At 42.8% G+C, this 19,956-nt stretch overlaps 1 protein-coding gene across 1 annotated transcript in view; it reads right to left on the reverse strand.

Moving 5' to 3' along the window:
• Positions 1-1,674: 1,674 nt before the first annotated feature.
• Positions 1,675-19,956, reverse strand: part of LOC135905293 (putative defense protein 1) — a 52,507-nt gene continuing 34,225 nt past the window's right edge. Inside the window, exons 4-6 of the mRNA XM_070538033.1 lie at positions 12,343-12,558; positions 9,427-9,637; positions 1,675-1,954 (exon numbers count right to left, since the gene is read on the reverse strand). Coding sequence (XP_070394134.1) covers positions 1,894-1,954; positions 9,427-9,637; positions 12,343-12,558 — 488 coding nt within the window. The 3' untranslated portion in view covers positions 1,675-1,893. The remainder of the gene's footprint in view (positions 1,955-9,426; positions 9,638-12,342; positions 12,559-19,956) is intronic.

The raw sequence follows: 19,956 nt of genomic DNA on the forward strand, positions 1-19,956 counted from the left end.
AGAAGCGACCTTTGCGCTGGAATCCGCCGCCTTCCTCCAGCCCGCTTCGACATTGTGACAAGACGAGTTTGGTGTGGGGACAATGATTCCAGAGTTCCTCAACGCGGAGCTGATCCGACACGCCTGAAGAAGCTACCGCGGGAACGTCTTATTTTTGCGCTCTCACGGTTCCGCATGTTGCAAAACAACGAGCGTCCCTCGAGCGGCGTCGATTTTCCGGAACGGCACCACCTTCAACGCCGTCGCTTGGGCTTCGGAATGTGTGTGCCTTTGTGTCTGAAAACTGGTCTTCAGAGCAGCTGCGAGTTGGTGGTGTGTAAACGAACAGCCGCCGCGTCGTAGGACCAGCGGATCGAGTGTATAAAAACTGTCGTTGTGCGATTGTTGGACACACTTCTCTTGAGCAGTCATGTTAGACTGGTTCACTTCTCTCATGCAGTCCTGTTGGACTAATACTATTTTTCTCAAACAGTCATGTTAGACTGAGTTAATTTTCTGTAAATAAACCCCTTTTTCCTCGTTCTCGATGAGAAGCAGTTCTTCACTTCATCAACGATCTCAGCGTAAATAAGTTGGACGACGGCATGGGCCAGCTACCTTCGAATTCATGCCGTACTCCAATCTTGGCAAAGGACCACGGACGAAGGGATTGAGCCCCCAATCCTGACACCATGTTCTACACTGTCGACAATGGCACGGCGGAAAAGGTTGCTATCGCGTTAGCCATCGCACACGCTCCAACCATACCGGCACCGAATGGACCCATCACAATGGTCACTGCTTCACAGCCAGCCTGCTGCACTTTCACACAAGAGAGGGTAATATCCTACACATAACGCAAGCCTACATCATTACACCTCACAGCGTTATCCTGCAACATTCCAAAGAAAGAAGGCGACACTTACCACCACCACATAATTCCCGTAATGGGGAAGACGCCGTCACGTGGCGACAGCTTCAAACTAGTTCATTTCCCTGTCTCTTTCATCTTCATCTCTTCAACTCGACACAATATCTATCATACTGTCCCTACCGTGGAGCAGAGCCCACAGTATATCATTGCACCTGAAAGTGCCCAGAGCCTCCAGGTTACTCACCTATTCCCACACCCTCTCTTTCCTTCTGGGTGATTGCACTGACCAGCTTAGATCTGCAAGAGCAATGACGGCTGATCCGGTGGGCACGTGGAGTGGCGCGAGCCTATGTGGCCGTGAAGTAAGGGCTCCCTTCTACGAAGAGGTTTCCCTACTTCATAAGGAATAAATGTTTTCTGTGCCTCTCTCTCAATCGCCGCTATGTATTCTTAGGTGCATGTAAGTATTGCTTGTACTGGCCGTACTGGCGCAGATTCAAGCGCCTGCTGCTCCTGCTTTGAGCTTCCTAAACAACTTTGTTTTCCTCACGTATGTCATGTTTCTGAATATCAGTATAATGTAGTAACAGAAACAGACAGCAAGTTAAACCAACTTGCTAAGTACGCGCCCCTTATATTAAGAAGGACTCGCCGTGTTAGCCCTGTGGCTATAACATTGCGCCCCTGAGGTCGTGGCTATAAGTTTGATAGCGACAAGGGCAGCCGACTTATGACACTGTTGGAATGCAATAACGCCATGTAGTGCACACTTGGTGTAGGATGCAGAACTCCAGCTGCTCAAAATTAATCCAGAATCCAGATTTTGGTTGTGGCACTTGAAATGCATCAATTTATTAAGATATTTTATTTTATTTTACAATGACATGGTTAGTTCTTCCAAAACACCTAAAACAACTTTGCAGGACAAAGTATTTCTTATAGATAAGCAATTCACTCTTTATGCAGTGTGCTTTCTTGAGACAGTCTAGATGATGACGGTCTATTTTCTTCGAAAGGCGTTTTTTCCACAAATTGCCTTGTCAATCCACGGGGTTGCCGATGTTCTTGTAAAAGGTCGTGTAGTCCTTCACAATGGTAGCTCTACAAATAAAAACAAAAGAAAAAAGTATAATTGGCGCCGCAAGTTGTAATAGCGTCAAGGTGATATTTATTTATTTGTTTATTATATTTACTTATTTGCTCATTTTTGTATTTCCAGAGCTCACAGAAACCATTATAGGGTGTAGGGGCCAACATAGCGTCAAGAATAACAACGCGTTGTAAACTCGCCACAGAACAAAAGTGATGACAACAATAGCAAGAAAAATGTGCTCTAGTACAGCATACCGCATCAAAAAATCGCAGTAATAAGTCACAAATAACACGTGGAACAAACTACGAAAATAAACGCGTGTCAAAATTCAATGTGAAATATCTGTTAGATAACATTGGAGCATTGGTAGGCGTGGCGCGAAAAATGTCTGTGGTGTCGAGCAAAGAAGCAGGTGGAATATTTCAACGTCGGCGAGTTTTTTATAACCTATGAGTTAAGATATGTCACCGTTTCAGAGAGGGGAACGCCTACGTCATGCTGATGGTCAATTCAAGAATAAACAAGGTATGCAAAATAATTCAAGGCATTGCTGTGGTCGTACTATTTGTTGAACAGGCGACTTGCCAAACAGACAATTTCTTGTGACTGCCGGCAGATGGGAGTCTAAGCTTTAACTTACATATATATTTCTTCCTTTATTTTTACCCTCAGGGGCTATCGGCATCGCTGAGGCAGCCGGGCATGTCAACCACACAGCGTTATCCAGAAAATATGAATGCATACATATTACATTAACACTAACAATACAGAGAAGTCATAGCACAACAGCAATTGAGATAGTAATAATGCAAACATAACACAAATAGTAAAAGAAATATAATACAAACGTCATGTTAGCTATTTCATCAGGTGCAATACCAACTATTGCATGCCTAAAATGGCGATCCGGCCTGAGTGACCGAACGATATCCTAAGTAGATTTTCTCTTGTCCATTTAATCTTTCCGTCCCCTTTTCACTTTCCCCTGTGTAGGGTAGCCAACCGCGCTCAGTCCTGGTTAACCTCCCTACCTTTCCTTTATCATTTGCTCTCTCTCTAAGATGGCACAAATAAAACAAATAAATCAAACTACAGCAGGAATTAAGGTTTTATTAACACAATAAAAAAATTGCGCAACACAAGCGTTGAGCTAATTCAGGAGCAATGAGGTTGGTTGGGACGCGTTTAAATTGGCAATGCTCATGCAAATAGTGCACAGCAGAACCGTAATGGAGGTTGTTATAACACTAGTATAGCGCAAAATAAATAACTATAGTACGTGCGTAAATTATATATCTGATTGAGTTGCAAAGAGGTTAGTTATGACCTGTTTAAAGTGGCATTGATCCATGATAATTACATTATTATGAGGCAGCTGATTGCATTCTGTACAAGTTTTAGGATGAAATGAGTTCGTACAAATAATAGTTTTACAGTGACGAACAAACACTTTATGTGCATGATCGAGGCGATATGACATGAATGTAAGAGCAGCGATAAGGAGAGTGGAAAGAGTTTGATTGTGGTAGTGTATTTAATGAAACAGAGAGAGAGAGAGAGAGAGAGAGAAAGAGAAAGAAACAACTTTATTGAGCCGAGCTCGACATCTTCTTAGACGCCGTCGATGGAAGTGGCTCGCTCTTCACGGGACCCATATGCTTCTCTAGCCTCCTGGCCCTTGGAGATCAGGACGAGCTGGTCTTCCAGGGCGAGCCTGGTTAGCAAGGTCTCCCATCGCTCGGTAAGGGTCGATGAGGGATGGGGTAGGATAGAGGGGCAGGTATTAGGTGGGGGGATTGCCTTGACGAAATCAGATACTCCAAAGACGTGTTGGAGCGTGCCTAACTGAGTCTTGCAGAAATTACATTCCTCCTCGTACCTTCCCGGGTACATCGTGCTTTGAAGGTAAGGGTGCGGGAAGGATCCTGGCTGTATTTGCCAGTAGATAGCTTGCTGTTCTCTGCTAAGCAATTTGTGAGGATCGCTGTAACGGCACCTCTCCGTCTTGTAGTGGTTCGTGATGTCACTATAACTAATTATGGACTGTGGCCTGAGGCGTGATATCTTCTGGCGGTTGATAACTAATGGAAGATTAAAGGAAGACTTTATGAACATTACACTCGATGTGCGATTACTGTTACAATGAATAAATCTACGTACCTCAGCGATCTTGAACGGCTTCAACTTAGTTGACAAGATTTGTTTCACGAGGCATATTCTAATTGAGCCCGGATGTTAGTGGTGTAGAGTAGTTCTTATAGTTCTGTCGGAGCAAAGTAAAAGCTTCGTCAGATGTCACCAAGACTGCGGTTAGCTTCTGTGATGACTGAATGTGCATGTAATTTCCACGCTAAATGCGGGGTTGTATGTACTTCTAAATATTTCTATGACGTTACAGTATCAAGAACCGTGTTACCCATGATGCAGTGTGCATTCGGTGAAGAAAGGCGTGATACTCGCATTATTTTACATTTTGACGGGTTCACTTTCATGTTCCATGCTTGGCATCAGTTACACGTGTTATCAAGATGACTTTGGAGTTGTGCACTGTCGATACGTTATGTTGTTTTCAGGTTAATGACACAATCATCGGGGAAAGACATATTTTAGATGAAATATTAGTAGGAAGATCAATAATGCAAATGTGAAATAGTAAGACACCAAGAACTAACCCCTGTGGGGAACCTGAGCTGACAAGCATTGCTGGAGAGCCAAAGCTACTAGCAGACACATACTGAGCACCGTTAGCAAGGCAGACTATAATTCAACAAGGTACGTTTGCATCAGTGTTTATAAGGCCTCATTTGTAAAGCAGAAGAGAGTGAGTAAATTCATCACAACTTTCAGCAAAATCAAGAAGCATGCAGTGAGTTATTGACCCAGAATCAAGAGCCATGTTAACATCGTAAGTGCATGCTAGTAACTGAGTCCCACATGAAAAGAACTTAAGGAAACCATATTATGCGTGTGTGAAATGGTTGCTTGCTCGAAAAGTTACCAGATGTCAGTAAAAAATATGCTCCATAAATTTTCATGTGATGGACTGATCATGCCGAGGCGGATTTATTAACAGGAATATTTATTTCGTATCAGCCAGTCATCCGGAAGGGAGCCAACCTGGAGTGATTCCGAAAATATGCGCCCCACAATTATGTAAGTGTACTCCATTGTGTTTTTCAGAAATCCAGCATTAATGCCATTACTGCCACGTGGAAATGAATTTTTCAATTTTTTCATGATTGACCGATTTCCATTAGCACTCATACAGATCGAGTCCATCAAGGGAAAATTATGCAGCGGAAAAAAGGCAAATTAATATTGTTGGTGGTAGCTATGCATGATTTCCCGAAACATTCAATCAATAATAATGCGTTCTGCTCTTCCTGGAAAACTTCTCCTTGTACGTTCATTCATTATATTATCGTTGACTGGTTATTCCTGACCGGGTTCCAGAACCGTTTAAGCTTACTTTTCAGCATTGCTGGAAAATTTTTGTTGAAGAAGTAGAATCTGCATGAATTTGAATTTCTCCCGTAATTAGACTTCGCTGTCTTAGAAGTCGTCCAACATGAAGCTGTCTGATGTTCCCTAGCACCACAATATAATATTTTATTGTGATGTTCCAGTGTATTAGGATACTTATTGTAAATGGTGTTGTGCTGTTCGAGAAGACCATTCCTAAAGGAAAGAACCTGTCTGCTAGCCTGTGAACCTGCTTTCTGAAGGAAATCAATTGTTTAGAACCGTAAGGCCGACATAATTCACAAGAAATTATAAAAATTAGGACAGCTCGTTGTTATTACATAGAAAGTATCCTTTGTTGTTCTCCCTAATACATATACAGCTAGTACGTCAACGTGGTATTTGGAACAGCAATCTGAGCTGGCTGGTTGATTACACTGGCAGTGCAGTCATGGTTAGGATGAAATGGGACGAATGATTCGGTACCATTACAAGTTAGTTGTTCGTTATAACGAGATCAACGACCACGTATGCATATTCCAGTTTTTGTTGTACGTACGTGAACTAGGAGCGCGTCTTAAGAGAAGCTGGTGCAAGGGAAAAGTTAGTTTTAAGTAAGCAAGCGTGCGATTACTGCTTTGGATATTAAGTATTCGACGAGCTTATTTCATGGTGGTACATGTTTTGTAATGGTAACACGAGGTGTTTATAAGTGATAAGTGTTTCAAGAAAAAGGTGGGTGTAGCAGTCAGGGCAAGATGAGATTGTACGGGATGTATTGTTGCGCTTTGGACTTTATTTCACAAGATGTTATGGCTTTGAATAATGCCACAAAGAAATGCTAACAATGACTGTGTGTCATTACTCAGTGCAGCAGGCTTCTTGAGACGGAAAGTGGCCATTTTGAAGTCTCGTTCGAATTTCGGCCAATCCGGCAAAAAAAAAAAACTGCGTCGCAACTACAGCATTAAAGTAGCAGCTATGCAAGTGACATTGATGTCCAAACAAGATGGCGTTTGCTCAGAATGCATTAAAACTCGACTGAGAGGTTGCTCACGCACATGATGGCATAGTCACGGTTTCATAAGGTGTTATATTGAGGTTTTCAAATTTGCGGTTTTCTTAGGTCCGCATAAGCTACGGTAAGATACAGCGATACTGCGTGCTTCTCATAGCTTTCGCCATGGGACGAGATGCCTTTCATTACTTTGGCTCGAATATGCATATCAGCACCCAAAGAGACTGCCTTAAATGATGGCCACAATGTGAACACTTGAACGTTCTTGCGTACAATGTGGCCACTTTGGGGCCTGGCGGGGGGATGCAACGTGTTTATTAAAGATGAAAGGAATAAGACAAAAAATTGCCATGCCTCAAGGTTGATTTGGCGGTTCCAAATATTTTGGCAGCCATTGTTAGTAAACGACTAGCTCTGCTTTGTGCCTCATAATTTGCACTGCAAACTCTACGAACTGCCCCACAACGCAGTAGACGTCTATAGAATAATTGGGACCTCCCATTTCTTGAACGCCGCACCATTCTCAGAACACGGGTAATCGTGCATTCTTGTCGCAGTGGCTTAGCTGCTACGGCGTGCGCAAGCTTGCTGGTTCGATCGCCGCTGCGGCGGCCACATGTCTATGCGCCCAAAATGCAAAAACGTTCGTGTGCCTAAATTTAGGTTCATGTTAAAGTTCCCGAGATGGGTCAGAACAGTGCAAGTCTTCGTGATGGGTCAAAATTGTGCCGGGGCCACCATTGCGGGGCACCGTATAATCATACCGTGCTTTGCTCACCTAAAACACCACAATTTATTCCTTATTAAGTTGCCTATAGGTATGCACCGTAATACAGTCACTACGCGAAAAAATCAACTTCGCAAGCAGTTGCATCGTTGCACGACACTGTCACTGTACCAACGCGATTCTTCCTGTACCAATATGTTGCTTCTAAAGAAATCGGGAAAGTCTCCTCTTCCCCGTACCTACTCCCCATAAACCGAACGGAACGCTGAAAGTTGAACAAGTTTTTCAGTTTTCATTTACGAAAGAAAGGGACACTACGGTTCAGCGATTGCTGAGACCTTAAAGCATCACATTTAAGCTTCTTCAGAGTGATCGTTAGTGTTGTCGATAAAGTTGAGGAACGAACAAGCCAATACGTCGTGGAGCGTCGGGGCGTAATACGCCGGGAAGTCGATGTAATGGGCGGGTCGTTAAGCCCATCGTTATAGCTCATGACCACCAGCCACGTTCCCTTAGCCTTCCCTGGTGCTCTTTCATTCGGTGCTACGCCGGCCCCGAAATTGTCGGTTTTTATTATTTATTTTATTATTGAAAAGGGCACCAATTTGCAGGTTCCAGGGCAGCGGTAGTTGCACAGTAATGACTTCCGGATAGAATTAATGACGGATCCGTTATTTTCTTTCATGTCTAAAGCTGTCACTTTATTGCAGATGAGACAAATGGATCGATTCATCTAAAAACGACTACTAGTCCACGTGAGCAAGAATGTAACAGTAGCTCTGTGTTCTGTGCTGATCTGCGAAATAAATCTTCAGCACAAAAATGGGCACGACATTATTAACATACGCAACTCACAGAATAGGTCTCGTTCCTTTTTTACATCTTTTTTTTATTTTATTTCTCATTTCTCTCAATAATCACGCTTCCTCCTCGTTTCTGCTCTATTGGCCCGTCCTGTAAAAGCGCTGGTTTAATTAAAAATGTTTAATTAGATTTTGAGCTTTATTTTTTATTTCTTTAGAGCGCAACTTCAGTGACATTAGTTCCGCTAAACGCCTTGCTTTCCATAGTCATGTTGTGCTAGCCTGTCTTTATTCCTTTCACTGTAATCTTACAGAATCTGCACAAAAAAACTTAGTGCAGTAGATGGCTCTAGTTGAATTACTCAAAGAGGCGGACATTTATTTGCATAAAGAAGCGACCTACATATTGGCTAATTAACAATATCTCAGTAGTTAACACCAAAAGTGATCCCCTTTTTTGCGTATATTCCAATTTAGGAATTCAATGCGTTCAGTGTTTCAGACACGTCTCTCTGAGCTAATTTTGAAGCTGTCATTGCTTTCGAGATAAGCACTGTCAAATTTGGGATTTCCCAAAATTTACGAAAGGCAGTGCCATGCCACCTAATTTTTTTCTTTGCAGAACAGATTTAACGGCATCAGAAATTAATTTCTTCAGCCAACCTTCTTACGGACACGTGGAAACTGTTGCCAGCCTCGTACTTTCTTCTATCTTGATATGCTGCAGGGAACTGCCGTCTCCAATTAGCAATTAAAATAGGTAGATAATGTGCCTAATGATATTTAGTGACGTATGGGTAATATTTCGAATATATTCTCATATATCAAGTCGAAGCACTTTCTACTTGAATTGTGCTACCCCCTGCAAGCAATTTGCAACAATTACGTTCTCATTTAAAAAAAAAATGCGCGATGAATAACGAAGGTGTTTGTTCTATCGAACAGCTATGCCACGAAGTCATTGGTTGATATTCTTTCAAAAATAATTGCTGTCATATACATAAAAAAATAACCGTACAAGTTCCCCTGGTACATTGGCCATCACAACGCAAGCAGTTTTCCTTTTTTGTGTGTGTGTGTGCTTCAACGGTATGCGAAAACTCAGCGTCTCGACAACAGAGGCTGTTTGCAACATTCCTGCCATGATTTTCTGGCACGTCGTTCTCGTTCCTTTCGCAAAAATGAGTAATACTGTTGAGCACGCAGGAATGGCGAGAAAATGTAAGAATTCACTTCAATGTTTAAGCGCTTTCGTTCTTGCACACGAATTAGATATGGACGGCCAATATGCCATCTATAGCTAAACAAGCATATGTTCCATGTTTGCCTTAAATAAATCTATTGTCACTGCTTATTTTACGCTTAGTGGAGCAGCTTTAAGATGATCACTTCAATTATTCTTCATAGTCACACCCCTCTGGGAAATTACTGTCATGATTACTACCAATTACTACGAACTAGCATACTCACATGAATGTGACGGTGCCCTGGCTTGTTGGCGGATTCCATAGCAGAGCTACGTGCGTCTTGTGGTGAGGGTCCACGTGTGTTGCGAATCCTGGGCAACCATGCACGGGTTGGCTGTCTTCACCTGACAAGAAGTCACCCGCTTCTTCCCCTTCAACGATGGCTTTGACCAGGAAACCTTTGAACGTCGCCTTACCCATCGCTGTTAGGTTCACTAGAATATTGGGCAGTAACAAAGTAAAATTTACAAGGATAAAGATGAAGCGATGTGTCCATGGCCCTAGAAAGAAACGCTGCCCACGTGAAAAGTTATTCGACATTTCGGAACCCATAATATTTCCTTATTCACAACGGAGCGTTCGTGTTTTTTTTTGTGATGTTGTATTCGACGAGTGTATTTCAAAGTTGATGCCTCCGCTGTCCTGTTTCTTTTTACCGAGAAAGTCAATAAGCACAGCTTTTGCGTGGTGTCTTTGGCACTCAAGTATATGTTGTATATTTGACCTATTTACCGAAACACTACGTAAAGAAAAAAAACCATGTCATGTCAGGCAGGACAGAACATAGCCTTGTTTTTGCCTATAGCGGAAGTTCTTAACCAGCTTGGAGAACCGAAGTCAACAGCAAAGGCACATTGCGAATCAGTTATTCCTGCAGCCACCGTGTGCCATGTACAGGTTCTAGTCTGCCTGGTGTTTCTGTCACAGCCTGTTTGCGAAATAGTGTCACGTTTTGCGAGAACGTGTTGTTCCGGCTTTACTGAAAATTTAAGTTAATTGTGACGAGCCAACCGTTTGCCAAGTTCGCCGCTGAATATTGAGGAAATTGTGATTACTATCTATAAGCCTGCATCTGCCCCTATGTATTTACAGATACTAATACATACTTGGGAGCGTGGTTTGTGTCAATGTTCTAATTATGTATTCGCAATCACATAAGTTTTAATTCAAACGTCTCCGCCAGCCTACGAATTTAGCAGCTGTTCCTCTCAGCGAATAACATTATCCAGAAACTTTCAACGTGGTTATTTTGCATGAAAGCCGCAATGTCCGTTACCACGGGTGGTATGCTCCACGGCGGCACAGGCTTGGAATTTTTTAAGACGCATTTTTTGACCAGGGAGGGTGTGCTTAACTTAAACTTAGACACCAAGAAATCGTGTGGTCCCGACGGTATCCCGACAGTTTTTCTCGTTCGATACTCTCTTTGCTCCAGCATATATCTGAAGACTATCTTTGGAAAATCTCTCTCAACTGCCACCGTTTCACCCTCGTGGAAACTTGCTTCAATTTCGCCCTTACTTAAGTAGCGTAACGTTTAAATGTTATCTAACTATAGGCGAATAACCTTACCATCACATTCATTTAAATCACTCGAACACATTATCTTTAAAAATATTGTGGAGTTTCTGGAAACTAACAAAAATTGATGTGCTTTCCAGCAGGGCTTTAGAGGTCGTCTTAGCACTATAACATAACTGACAGGATTCGTTCATGACATTAACAGCTCTTTAGGCATAGGTGACCAGATTTATGCTGTTTTTATAGACTTTGCAAAGACCCTCGACCCTGTCTCACGCCATAAAATTATGCACAAGCTGTTGGCTATACTAAAAAGTACACCTTTGGCTGGCTGGATATCGGACTTTCTTTCCCAGCTTTCGCAATATGTGTGTTTCAACTCTACTAACTCACCCTTGATGCCTGCTTCATTAGGGGTTTCCCAAGGCTCAGTGCTGGGTCCTCTTTTATTCCTGCTTTATATTAATGATCTCCGCCTACACACCTCATTTAAAATACGCCTTTTGCCGATGATTGCGTTTTCTATCATACAAAAATCTGCTGCTGATCATGTTGTCCTGAACAATTATTTTGCTGACTTCTGTAACTGGTTCGAAGCATGGCAAATAAATATCAGCTTTTCGAAAACTGTCTCCATGCCCCTTACAAGACGCTCATGCCCTTCCTTCTTTGCCTATGCCTTCAACTATATTACTTTAAATAGGGTCTTCGAATTCATATATTTAGCTATCCTACCAACACACGATTTGTCATGATCGAAACACATTGATGTCACCTGTAACGAGGCCATTAAAAGACTGGAATACTCACATCGTACGCTGTGTCTTGCTCCTGAAGAAACTAAACTTCGCTTATTTAAAACCCACATTCAGCTCAACCTCGGATATGGCTGCGGTGTATGGAACCCATACAAACACTGTGACATCAAAAAACTAGAAACAGGGCAAAAAAGGCAGCGTGTCTTGTTTGTAGGAGAAATAACAAAAATTTTTCGCCGTCCAATTCCCTTCGCTTACTTGGTCTCACTCCTCTTTCAGGGCGTCGCAAACTTGAATGTCTAAAATTCCTTCACACGTTAATGAAGTCTCCTCGCCTGTCTTCTCTAGATAACTTCTTGACTTTATTCAAACCCTCTCGTACGAGGAATCACGATGCTCTGAATGTCTCAACCTTTTTTGCCCTCATTGATTCCTTTAAATGCAGTTTTTTTCCATCAACAATACAAGTCTGGAAATCATCACCGGGCAACATCCATTCAATAACAGTGAAACAATTCGTGCATGCTTGTTTATAAATGTTAGTATGTTTGTCGTTCATCCCACTCCTGCAATAGCCTCATTGAGGCTGCAGTACGTATAACTGAAGAAATAAATAAATAAAATGGCAAGTCTTCCAATCTTCGTACAGTGTTTCTGCAGTACTTACTAAAGGTATCAATAATTTTACATTTCTGGTAATAATAACAACCGCCAACATTAACAAAGGACATGTAAGAAATGCTAGACCTGCAAATGAACCGTATATACCTACACCACAAGTTCCACATAGTTATTCCACATAGTAATTGTGGACAATCTCTATTGTACTCTCAACATGTAAGAACCAACGTCATTCTCACCTTCAATGAGGCTATCCTCCTTGAAGTCCAGACAGCTCTGAGTCAGTCGGTACCAGCTGCTCCCAGAATGGTGCTCGGCGCCATGTCTCGGAACCATGGTGCCGCAGGCAGATCTAGGGGCACCGAATGGCCTGGCTGTGACGGTCATCATGACGACCAGTACAGAAACAGAAGCGGACAGTAGCACCACGAATGTTTGCATTCTCGCTTCGGATCCTGCAAAGACGAAACATGTGGGTTTGTGAACGACAAGCAAATTTTAGAAATCACAACGAATGCCTTTAAGATCTTTACGCCATTAGAAAATAACGACTTGGATGTACGTCGCTGATTTAGAGCACCAAATTGTACGTAAAAAACACAGCTCCCTGCCAGGCAAATACGTACGTGCATAAAATTGATCATTTGACCTACCATTATCCTTTAGTGAAGTTTAAACTAAACAAGCGTTAGTTTTCTGAGCTTTGAAAAAGCAGCTTTTTCATAGTGTGTCATGACGCGTTTGTGTAAGCAACAGTTCAATTATACATTATACTATTTACGTTATGCTCGCACATATAAAATAGGAGTAGCGATGTACTGGCAATTTCTTATTGGCTCCTTGTGCCACCGTATATACCAGACTCCAATGAAAGCTATGAAATTATTTGATAGCTTAATCCAGACTTACATTGAGACGGAAAAATTACAACTGTACATAAACACTTCTGAAGTGTTTCATTAGAAGGAAAATGACCCAATTTTCGCTAGAACTACAGGTGCCTGATCCTAACGTATGACGCCGATTTTGATAGAACTTTCGTGCACAGGTTTTTTAATTTTCTTTGCGATGAAGTGCCTCGAGATGAGTAACTGCTGCCCCAATGCTTGTGCATTACCACGCCATCCACCAAATTACGCCACATCCTCGCGGCAGCCGTTCGTACGCGCGCGAACCGTGACATATACCAGACACGCCCAAAAGAGCCACTGTAAACACAGGCTCTTCGCTGGCGCACTATTCGAGTACAGAATTTGCCCACACCGGCACGTAATCACAGAAATAGCCATACCACACCCAAACACATAAATATAAAAACGTCTGCCACATATCACCAGATCTATCAACACCAGATCATATCACCAGATCTATCACCCCTTCAAACAATCCAGGCAGCTGCTAGCATCAGCCATGTACTAAACCTACGCCCCTGTATTTTGGTAGCTACATTGACATTTTAACAATTATCTCGAGCTCTGTTTAAGGCTGCTGGATCGCTCTACGTCGTTTGAGAAAACTAACTGTGGGTGAAAGCATGCTGTAATCACCTGGACAGGTTTTCGCTAAAAAACTACCGGGTAGCGTAGACGAACTCTCCAAAGCTTTGGCTGAAATCACGTCAAAGGTGGAAGTGATCCCGACAAGCATTAAACTTGATATCATCTGAGGGGTATATGCAACTTAAAAAGTTCTACTGATGCCATGAACAGGACAGTAGAACAACTTAGGGCGGATAACCTAACGTGCACCATGAAGTGAAGAGGTGAAGTACCAACACACCTGCATTATTGGTGATGTGCGTCAGTTATAGGGTTAGATGAAAGAAATACGGCAGCAAATAATTGAACTCCAGCAGCAAAGACATCCGAACAACCTCTAAATTAAGAATGTTCCTGTGTCTGCAGATGATGCATTGACTCACATGATGCGAAAGGTAGCAACCTATTTGAGAACGGAATTACGAACCGAAGACATGAATGCAGTGCATCGTATGCCGACCAAAATGACGTTCAATATAATACGGTCAGGAGATTAAGTGCTACAGCAGTCCGATACAAAAAATTTGTCTCCGTTCCACCCTGTGAGAATGGATGTACAGCGAAACTGGTGTGGAGCGGGTGTTGGACAATTACCGCCCTCCCAGCTGGCGTTAGGCGACGTTGCACAAGCACCATTACAACAAGCGTCGTACGTCCACTCGTAGGCACGCGTGCGGATTGCAGCATACATACGCCGTCCGCTAAGCTAAGTGCCTTACTGAACCAAATTAATGCTTAAAAGTAAATCGCGTCAGAAATTCGTAAAGTACGACTTCCACACAAGCTGTAGACGTGATAGCTTTTCACTGTAATAGAAATATACGAGAAAACATAATTCTGTTAAGCAAAAAGTGAAACACAAGTACGTTTTCTAGTTTCCATTATTTGGGTGAACACGAAACGAAAGATCCCGACTGACTATAGGCTAGCAGCTTAGCTGCAAAATAATCAAGAATGCCAAAAAAAAGGGCTGTCCACGGCCGTATTTTGTTTTCAATCTAGTTATCTTTGTCCAGAGTGCAAGGACGATTTCTTTCGCAAAATCTCGCCGGGCGATAAGAAAGAAACACTGGAAGTGTGTTTGAGTGCCATTGGCCAAAAACCTAAAACCGAAAGCCGAACACCCTCGAGCATTGTGTATCACTTCTGAGGACGACCTGAAGACGACACATTGGCTGAAACTATTACTTGGTGGTGGTTACCGCACATAACTTCACGTTCCCCGCCACTAAACTTCAATGTAAATTTCGCAAAACTCAGTCCATTTCGATACTTTATTGAAGCATTCGACGTTTTCATTACCATAAAGTCATATTTCATTCTTTTGTAGCACAGCATAATTTTACATGTCATGTGACTGGTCTAACAGAAACTTGTTTTAGAAAGGGCGAGCGCACTTACATTCCTGGACACGGCCTTCTGAGCAATCCTGGAATTTTAGCATTGCGTGGTTGTTGTGTGGCTTTACTGAGTAAGTGAATTTGCCTTTGAGAGTTTTCTCCGACGTGCAAGTAGGTGCCAGTGCTGTTGAATCTCTCTTTGCTAAACTTCATTCGCGCACAGTTGTTGATATGAGCCACCGAACTCGAGTGTACTGGTCTATGAATGATTAGAATCTGCCTTTTCACCAAAGTTCAAACACTTACGCTGCTATCACTATTGTTGGTTACCTTACTACTGATATTTTCAAATATACGAATGCCATGCAAGTACTGCATTTAGTTGTAATCGTACAATTTTAGGACTACATTGCTTGAACCTACTAAAATTTAGGACTACGAAATGTAAATTTAACGATAATAATAATAATAATAATATTAATAATAATAATAATAATAATAATAACCCCTGTTTTTGTTTTATTACGTTGTACGCAAAACGTTGGTTCCAAAAGACGACGGTTCAGCTACTCGCGGAATTAGTTGCCCCAAATGGCGGAAAAAATTAAGGAACAAGAATTTTATCAAGCATTTCCCGGTAACACTCACATCGAATTTCCATATTTCTAAACAATTGAACGTGCATGATATCTGAATGCAGTCCCAGGAACTTTCGAGGCGTTTTGCACACGGTATCTCTCAAGGCTGCATATAAGTGTGGGACCCATCTCACCGCATCGCGATTCCTCCCTTGCTTTCCACTCCCTTCCTTGCTTTCTCCCATCATGACGTCATCACGATCCTCCTCATCTCTGCCCATTCTTACTCATCTCACTCTGCCCCCATTCTCATCACCATCTGACTTCGCCTACATAGTGCTTGGCTAGTGGGCGCTCACGCGTAAGGTTTTGTGCCTTTCCGACTAGCCTGGCGCGCCACCGTGCACGCTGACATTTCCTTGTGCAAATAAAATTACAATTACAATTTATATAGGCACAGCAAATATGAGGTACCTTTATTCCCAATAATTATTAATGCCATACTTAAAGTTGTAAACAAAACTGATTGGTTGTATGAAAAAAAGAAAAAGCAGAAAAATAAGAGCTATCTGCTCAATTATTGTTCCTCTCGTGGTCCTGTAGTTGCTCCAATCCAGAGAAGAAAAAACAGAATACAGCACTTTGTTTATTTCAACAAGCACAAGGCGATGTTAAGAAATTATTGGATGAAAATTGGTAATTGATGCGCTAGTTCGATAACTAATCGCCTCGGAACTGGTATTACTAACTGTATCGAAACGGGTAGTTTAATAGCACAGGTTCAAAGCTAGCTGACCGCATTTACAGCTAATCAAGGTAAAGTCAAGTCTTCAGTCATTCCTACTACGTTTTCGTTGAACAAGATAGAGGAGCACACTGCAACCATGACTATTTCAAGTCTGCCATGCTACAAGCCTGCTGCGCATGATGGCATTTCCGTAAGAGCTAAGAACGAGAACCTTAACGTTCTTGCACGAATAAAATACTTATTACCTCTTGAAGCCAAGGCATATATCCAGACAATTGAAAGATCGATAGAGTTTCTCCCATCTATAAAACTGCGAACATCAATAGCCCTCGAAGCTACCGGCATATTTCTGTGCTTATATATTTAAATGCCGTATTCGAGTATGTTTTTGTGGCTCAATTTGATGCCCTACTTTAGCGCGAACAAACCTTCTAACATATTCCGAACATGGCGTCCAAACCAAAAGACCAATGTCATTAGCGTTGCTGGAACCAACTCAAGGTTTAAATATGCATTTCTGCACAAAAACTAACAGTGGTCAGGTATTTATATATAAAGGGATACTTCGACACAGTCATTCGTTTCACATCAATAAGGAAATCACAAATCTACGGTTCTCACAAAACTGCTATGAATATTATTTCAAGATACCTAAATAGTCCATAAGAATGCCTCGTGTTAAGTACGCATGTCTGCGCTATATGCAATGACTTTCTTCCTCTATACTCCATCTCACAAGCACCTTGTAGCAATGCCGAAGGTACGAGGCGTACACAGGCAATATTCTTCCGCAGTGGTATATAGCTCCCGGCGTAACTGGCTGATTATTGTCTGCACTAGAAATATTTATATTTGCTCACTACATAATGAGGTACAGCGATGCGTGACATGTTATGGCTTTTGCGCATGCCCGTCGTATACCAAGAATAACTGTGGCAGTTGGCCCCGGTAAGCGTAATAGCCCCCCTAACCGTCATCACCTACAGCAACATGACAGTGCCCATGCAGCAGCGACTACCCACATCGATCCGAATTCAACCCTGTTACTGGCTCGCTGCCCTCTCAGCAAGAGACAAGTGACGAAATACGTCATCCCTCAATCCCATCTCAAGCTGCATTAGGTATGTTTTCTCGTAATTATTGAGATCGGCTGCTCGTTTTCATGCTCCTAAGACTACCGACACGGTGCCGAGGCGCAAAACTGGTTGGATTTCTAGTTTGCAGATGACGCCACACCATTAGCACTGGTGGCGCATTGACGATGCGGAACGCCATAAAGGCCTAATTGTTCACTGCATCATTAATTTACTACTCCACTTTAGCATGGTACGTGATGACCATAGCGAGCAAATGCCGAGTGGACGCCTAGCAGACTCTGTGCTGCAGATAAACATTTATGAGGGCGTCCGGCGTTACTGCTTGCTAAGGAGCCTGCAAGGTAAGTGCAGGGAAAGCGTACAGGTGAAGCGAAGCCCCGCTGTCACATGCATGTAAACCAAGCTTACGGTCATGTACCAAAGCATTTTTTGCGTCAATCCACAAACCATGGATCATGTGCCGACATGATAACAAGCGGACATTGAGCAGGCGATGCGGCGCAGATGAGCACATCTCGAGGGGCATTCAGCCTTCCTATTGGTTAAGAATTCGTGTCTCTTCCATTGTGCTGCAAGGGCCTACTGGATTCGAGTATACATAACGTCGTTATAGACCTCAATACTCTCGAGCTAGGGATCCAAATGCGCATTATTGGACCAAAGCTAGAAAAATACTGGATGCAGTATTATTATAGAGCATGAACAATTGACGAATTTATACATAAATGTGCAGCTGAAATAGGACTACAAAAAACATACCACTAACAAATTCAGGGTCTGAAAGTAAAAAAAAAAAGAACGCACAGCCAAACCAGAAGAGAAAAGCAAATTAAGTACAAATTAAAGAGCACAATCAAGCAATAGTAAGCACGGTGGTCAAAAAGCTCGTGAAGCGCGAGTTATTTTGACAGTGTACTGATACTTCGCCATTTCTTAGGGAATAATTGGTTCTGCCAAACAGTTGTATATGAGGTCGCATCAAAATTCTGTGTATGTTTGCGTATATGAACTATGATGTATAATATACCACTTCTTTTTTGTAAGTGCAACCTTTAAACTAGATATTTCACTAAGCACTAGGTATGCACTCATTTTTGTATCTGCTATATTATATGTCTATTTACTATGGGCTGCCGCTTTCCTTTGGCTACTGGCTCAACAATGTTTGGACAAATTATGAATCAGGCGCAAACAAATGCAGTAAAAGTGTACTTAATCAACAAGCCAGCATCGAAAGACGCTGGCATTATGAACGAATTCTAAAAAAAATATCGCATTTCTCTCGAGTCACAAAACCTGTGAACAAAGCTGTCAGGGGAGTGGCTTGCGTTTTGTCAAGACCGAACTCTCGGTGAATCGATCTCCGAGGTCTGTGAGTTTGACGTAGACGTTCTTGCATGATGATTTTATGAGGCTTTGTACGAATATCGCAGAAGCATGGTTGACTTTACCAAGCAATTTGAGTCAACCAAACAGCTCATTCTCGATCAGCTTCAGGCTCACATCCCAGATGCTCTCGTAGTGGTTCGACCACTGCTTATGCAAAATCGGCGTACGGTTATTCAAATTAGCTCGATAACTTCTCGAAACGTATCAGAAAGGCGATATTACCGCTTTTCTACACATCTTATCTGATCATGTAATGCACACGTTGTATAAACGGTGGACCATTAGGGTTACAGAATGGGTGTCAACAGAACAGAAGCGCAGTCGAGGACGGCAACAGACTAAGTGGCACAATAAAATTAGGAAATTAGTGGGTGCTAGTTGGAATCGGTTGGCTCAGGGCAGGGGTGATTGGAGATCGCAGGGAGAGGCCTCTGTCCTGCAGTGGATGTAAAATAGGCTGATGATGATGATCTGAACTACCAAAGGGGACAGACATCAGCCGTAAATAGTGTGCCTGCGAGAGCTACCGAAGCGTTCGTAAGTGTCTCAGCTTCCGCAGTCTTGCAAACCTGATGTCGGCCATGTAAGTTGGGGCAGTTATACACGTGAGAAAGTCGGTTTGCGTTGATTCACCAATTCGCCTATTGGATTATCGGGGCTGTAAGGTCATTGTGAATCTTAACCTTGGTTAATTCACCCATGCATTCTTTGGGTTTAGTTCAAGTCCGTGCTCGTTCGTCTTCTCTGGGGTTCTCTCTGTGTTTGTTATCTGTTGCTTTGCAACGTGGTGCTGTTGGCCCGCACCCGAGACGCTTCCGGAAAACGCCTGCTTTGGAAACGCGGTGCCCAGACGTGGTTCGGCGAAAAAGGGAGCGGCAGTGGTTCTCGCGCACTGGTTCTGGAGAGCGCCATAAATGGCGCAGCGCGCCATTTGTGGGGAGATTTTGGAGAATGCTTTAGTCGGGCTGCGGCGGCGCGGGCGGCTCGGGTGGTTCGCGTAGCGCTCACGGCCGGTGTGAGTTATGGATCCCGGACACATGGCCCCACGGACGGAGGTGAGAATATGTGCGGCTGAGCATGCAGTGTGGTCTGAGACTTGAGAGACAGCGGACCAATCTGCCAAGTGCCCGATCGGAGCGACGGACTGCCCCGAGGGCTTTGCT

Source organism: Dermacentor albipictus, chromosome 4 (assembly GCF_038994185.2).
Source record: "Dermacentor albipictus isolate Rhodes 1998 colony chromosome 4, USDA_Dalb.pri_finalv2, whole genome shotgun sequence".
NCBI classification, from domain to species: domain Eukaryota; kingdom Metazoa; phylum Arthropoda; class Arachnida; order Ixodida; family Ixodidae; genus Dermacentor; species Dermacentor albipictus.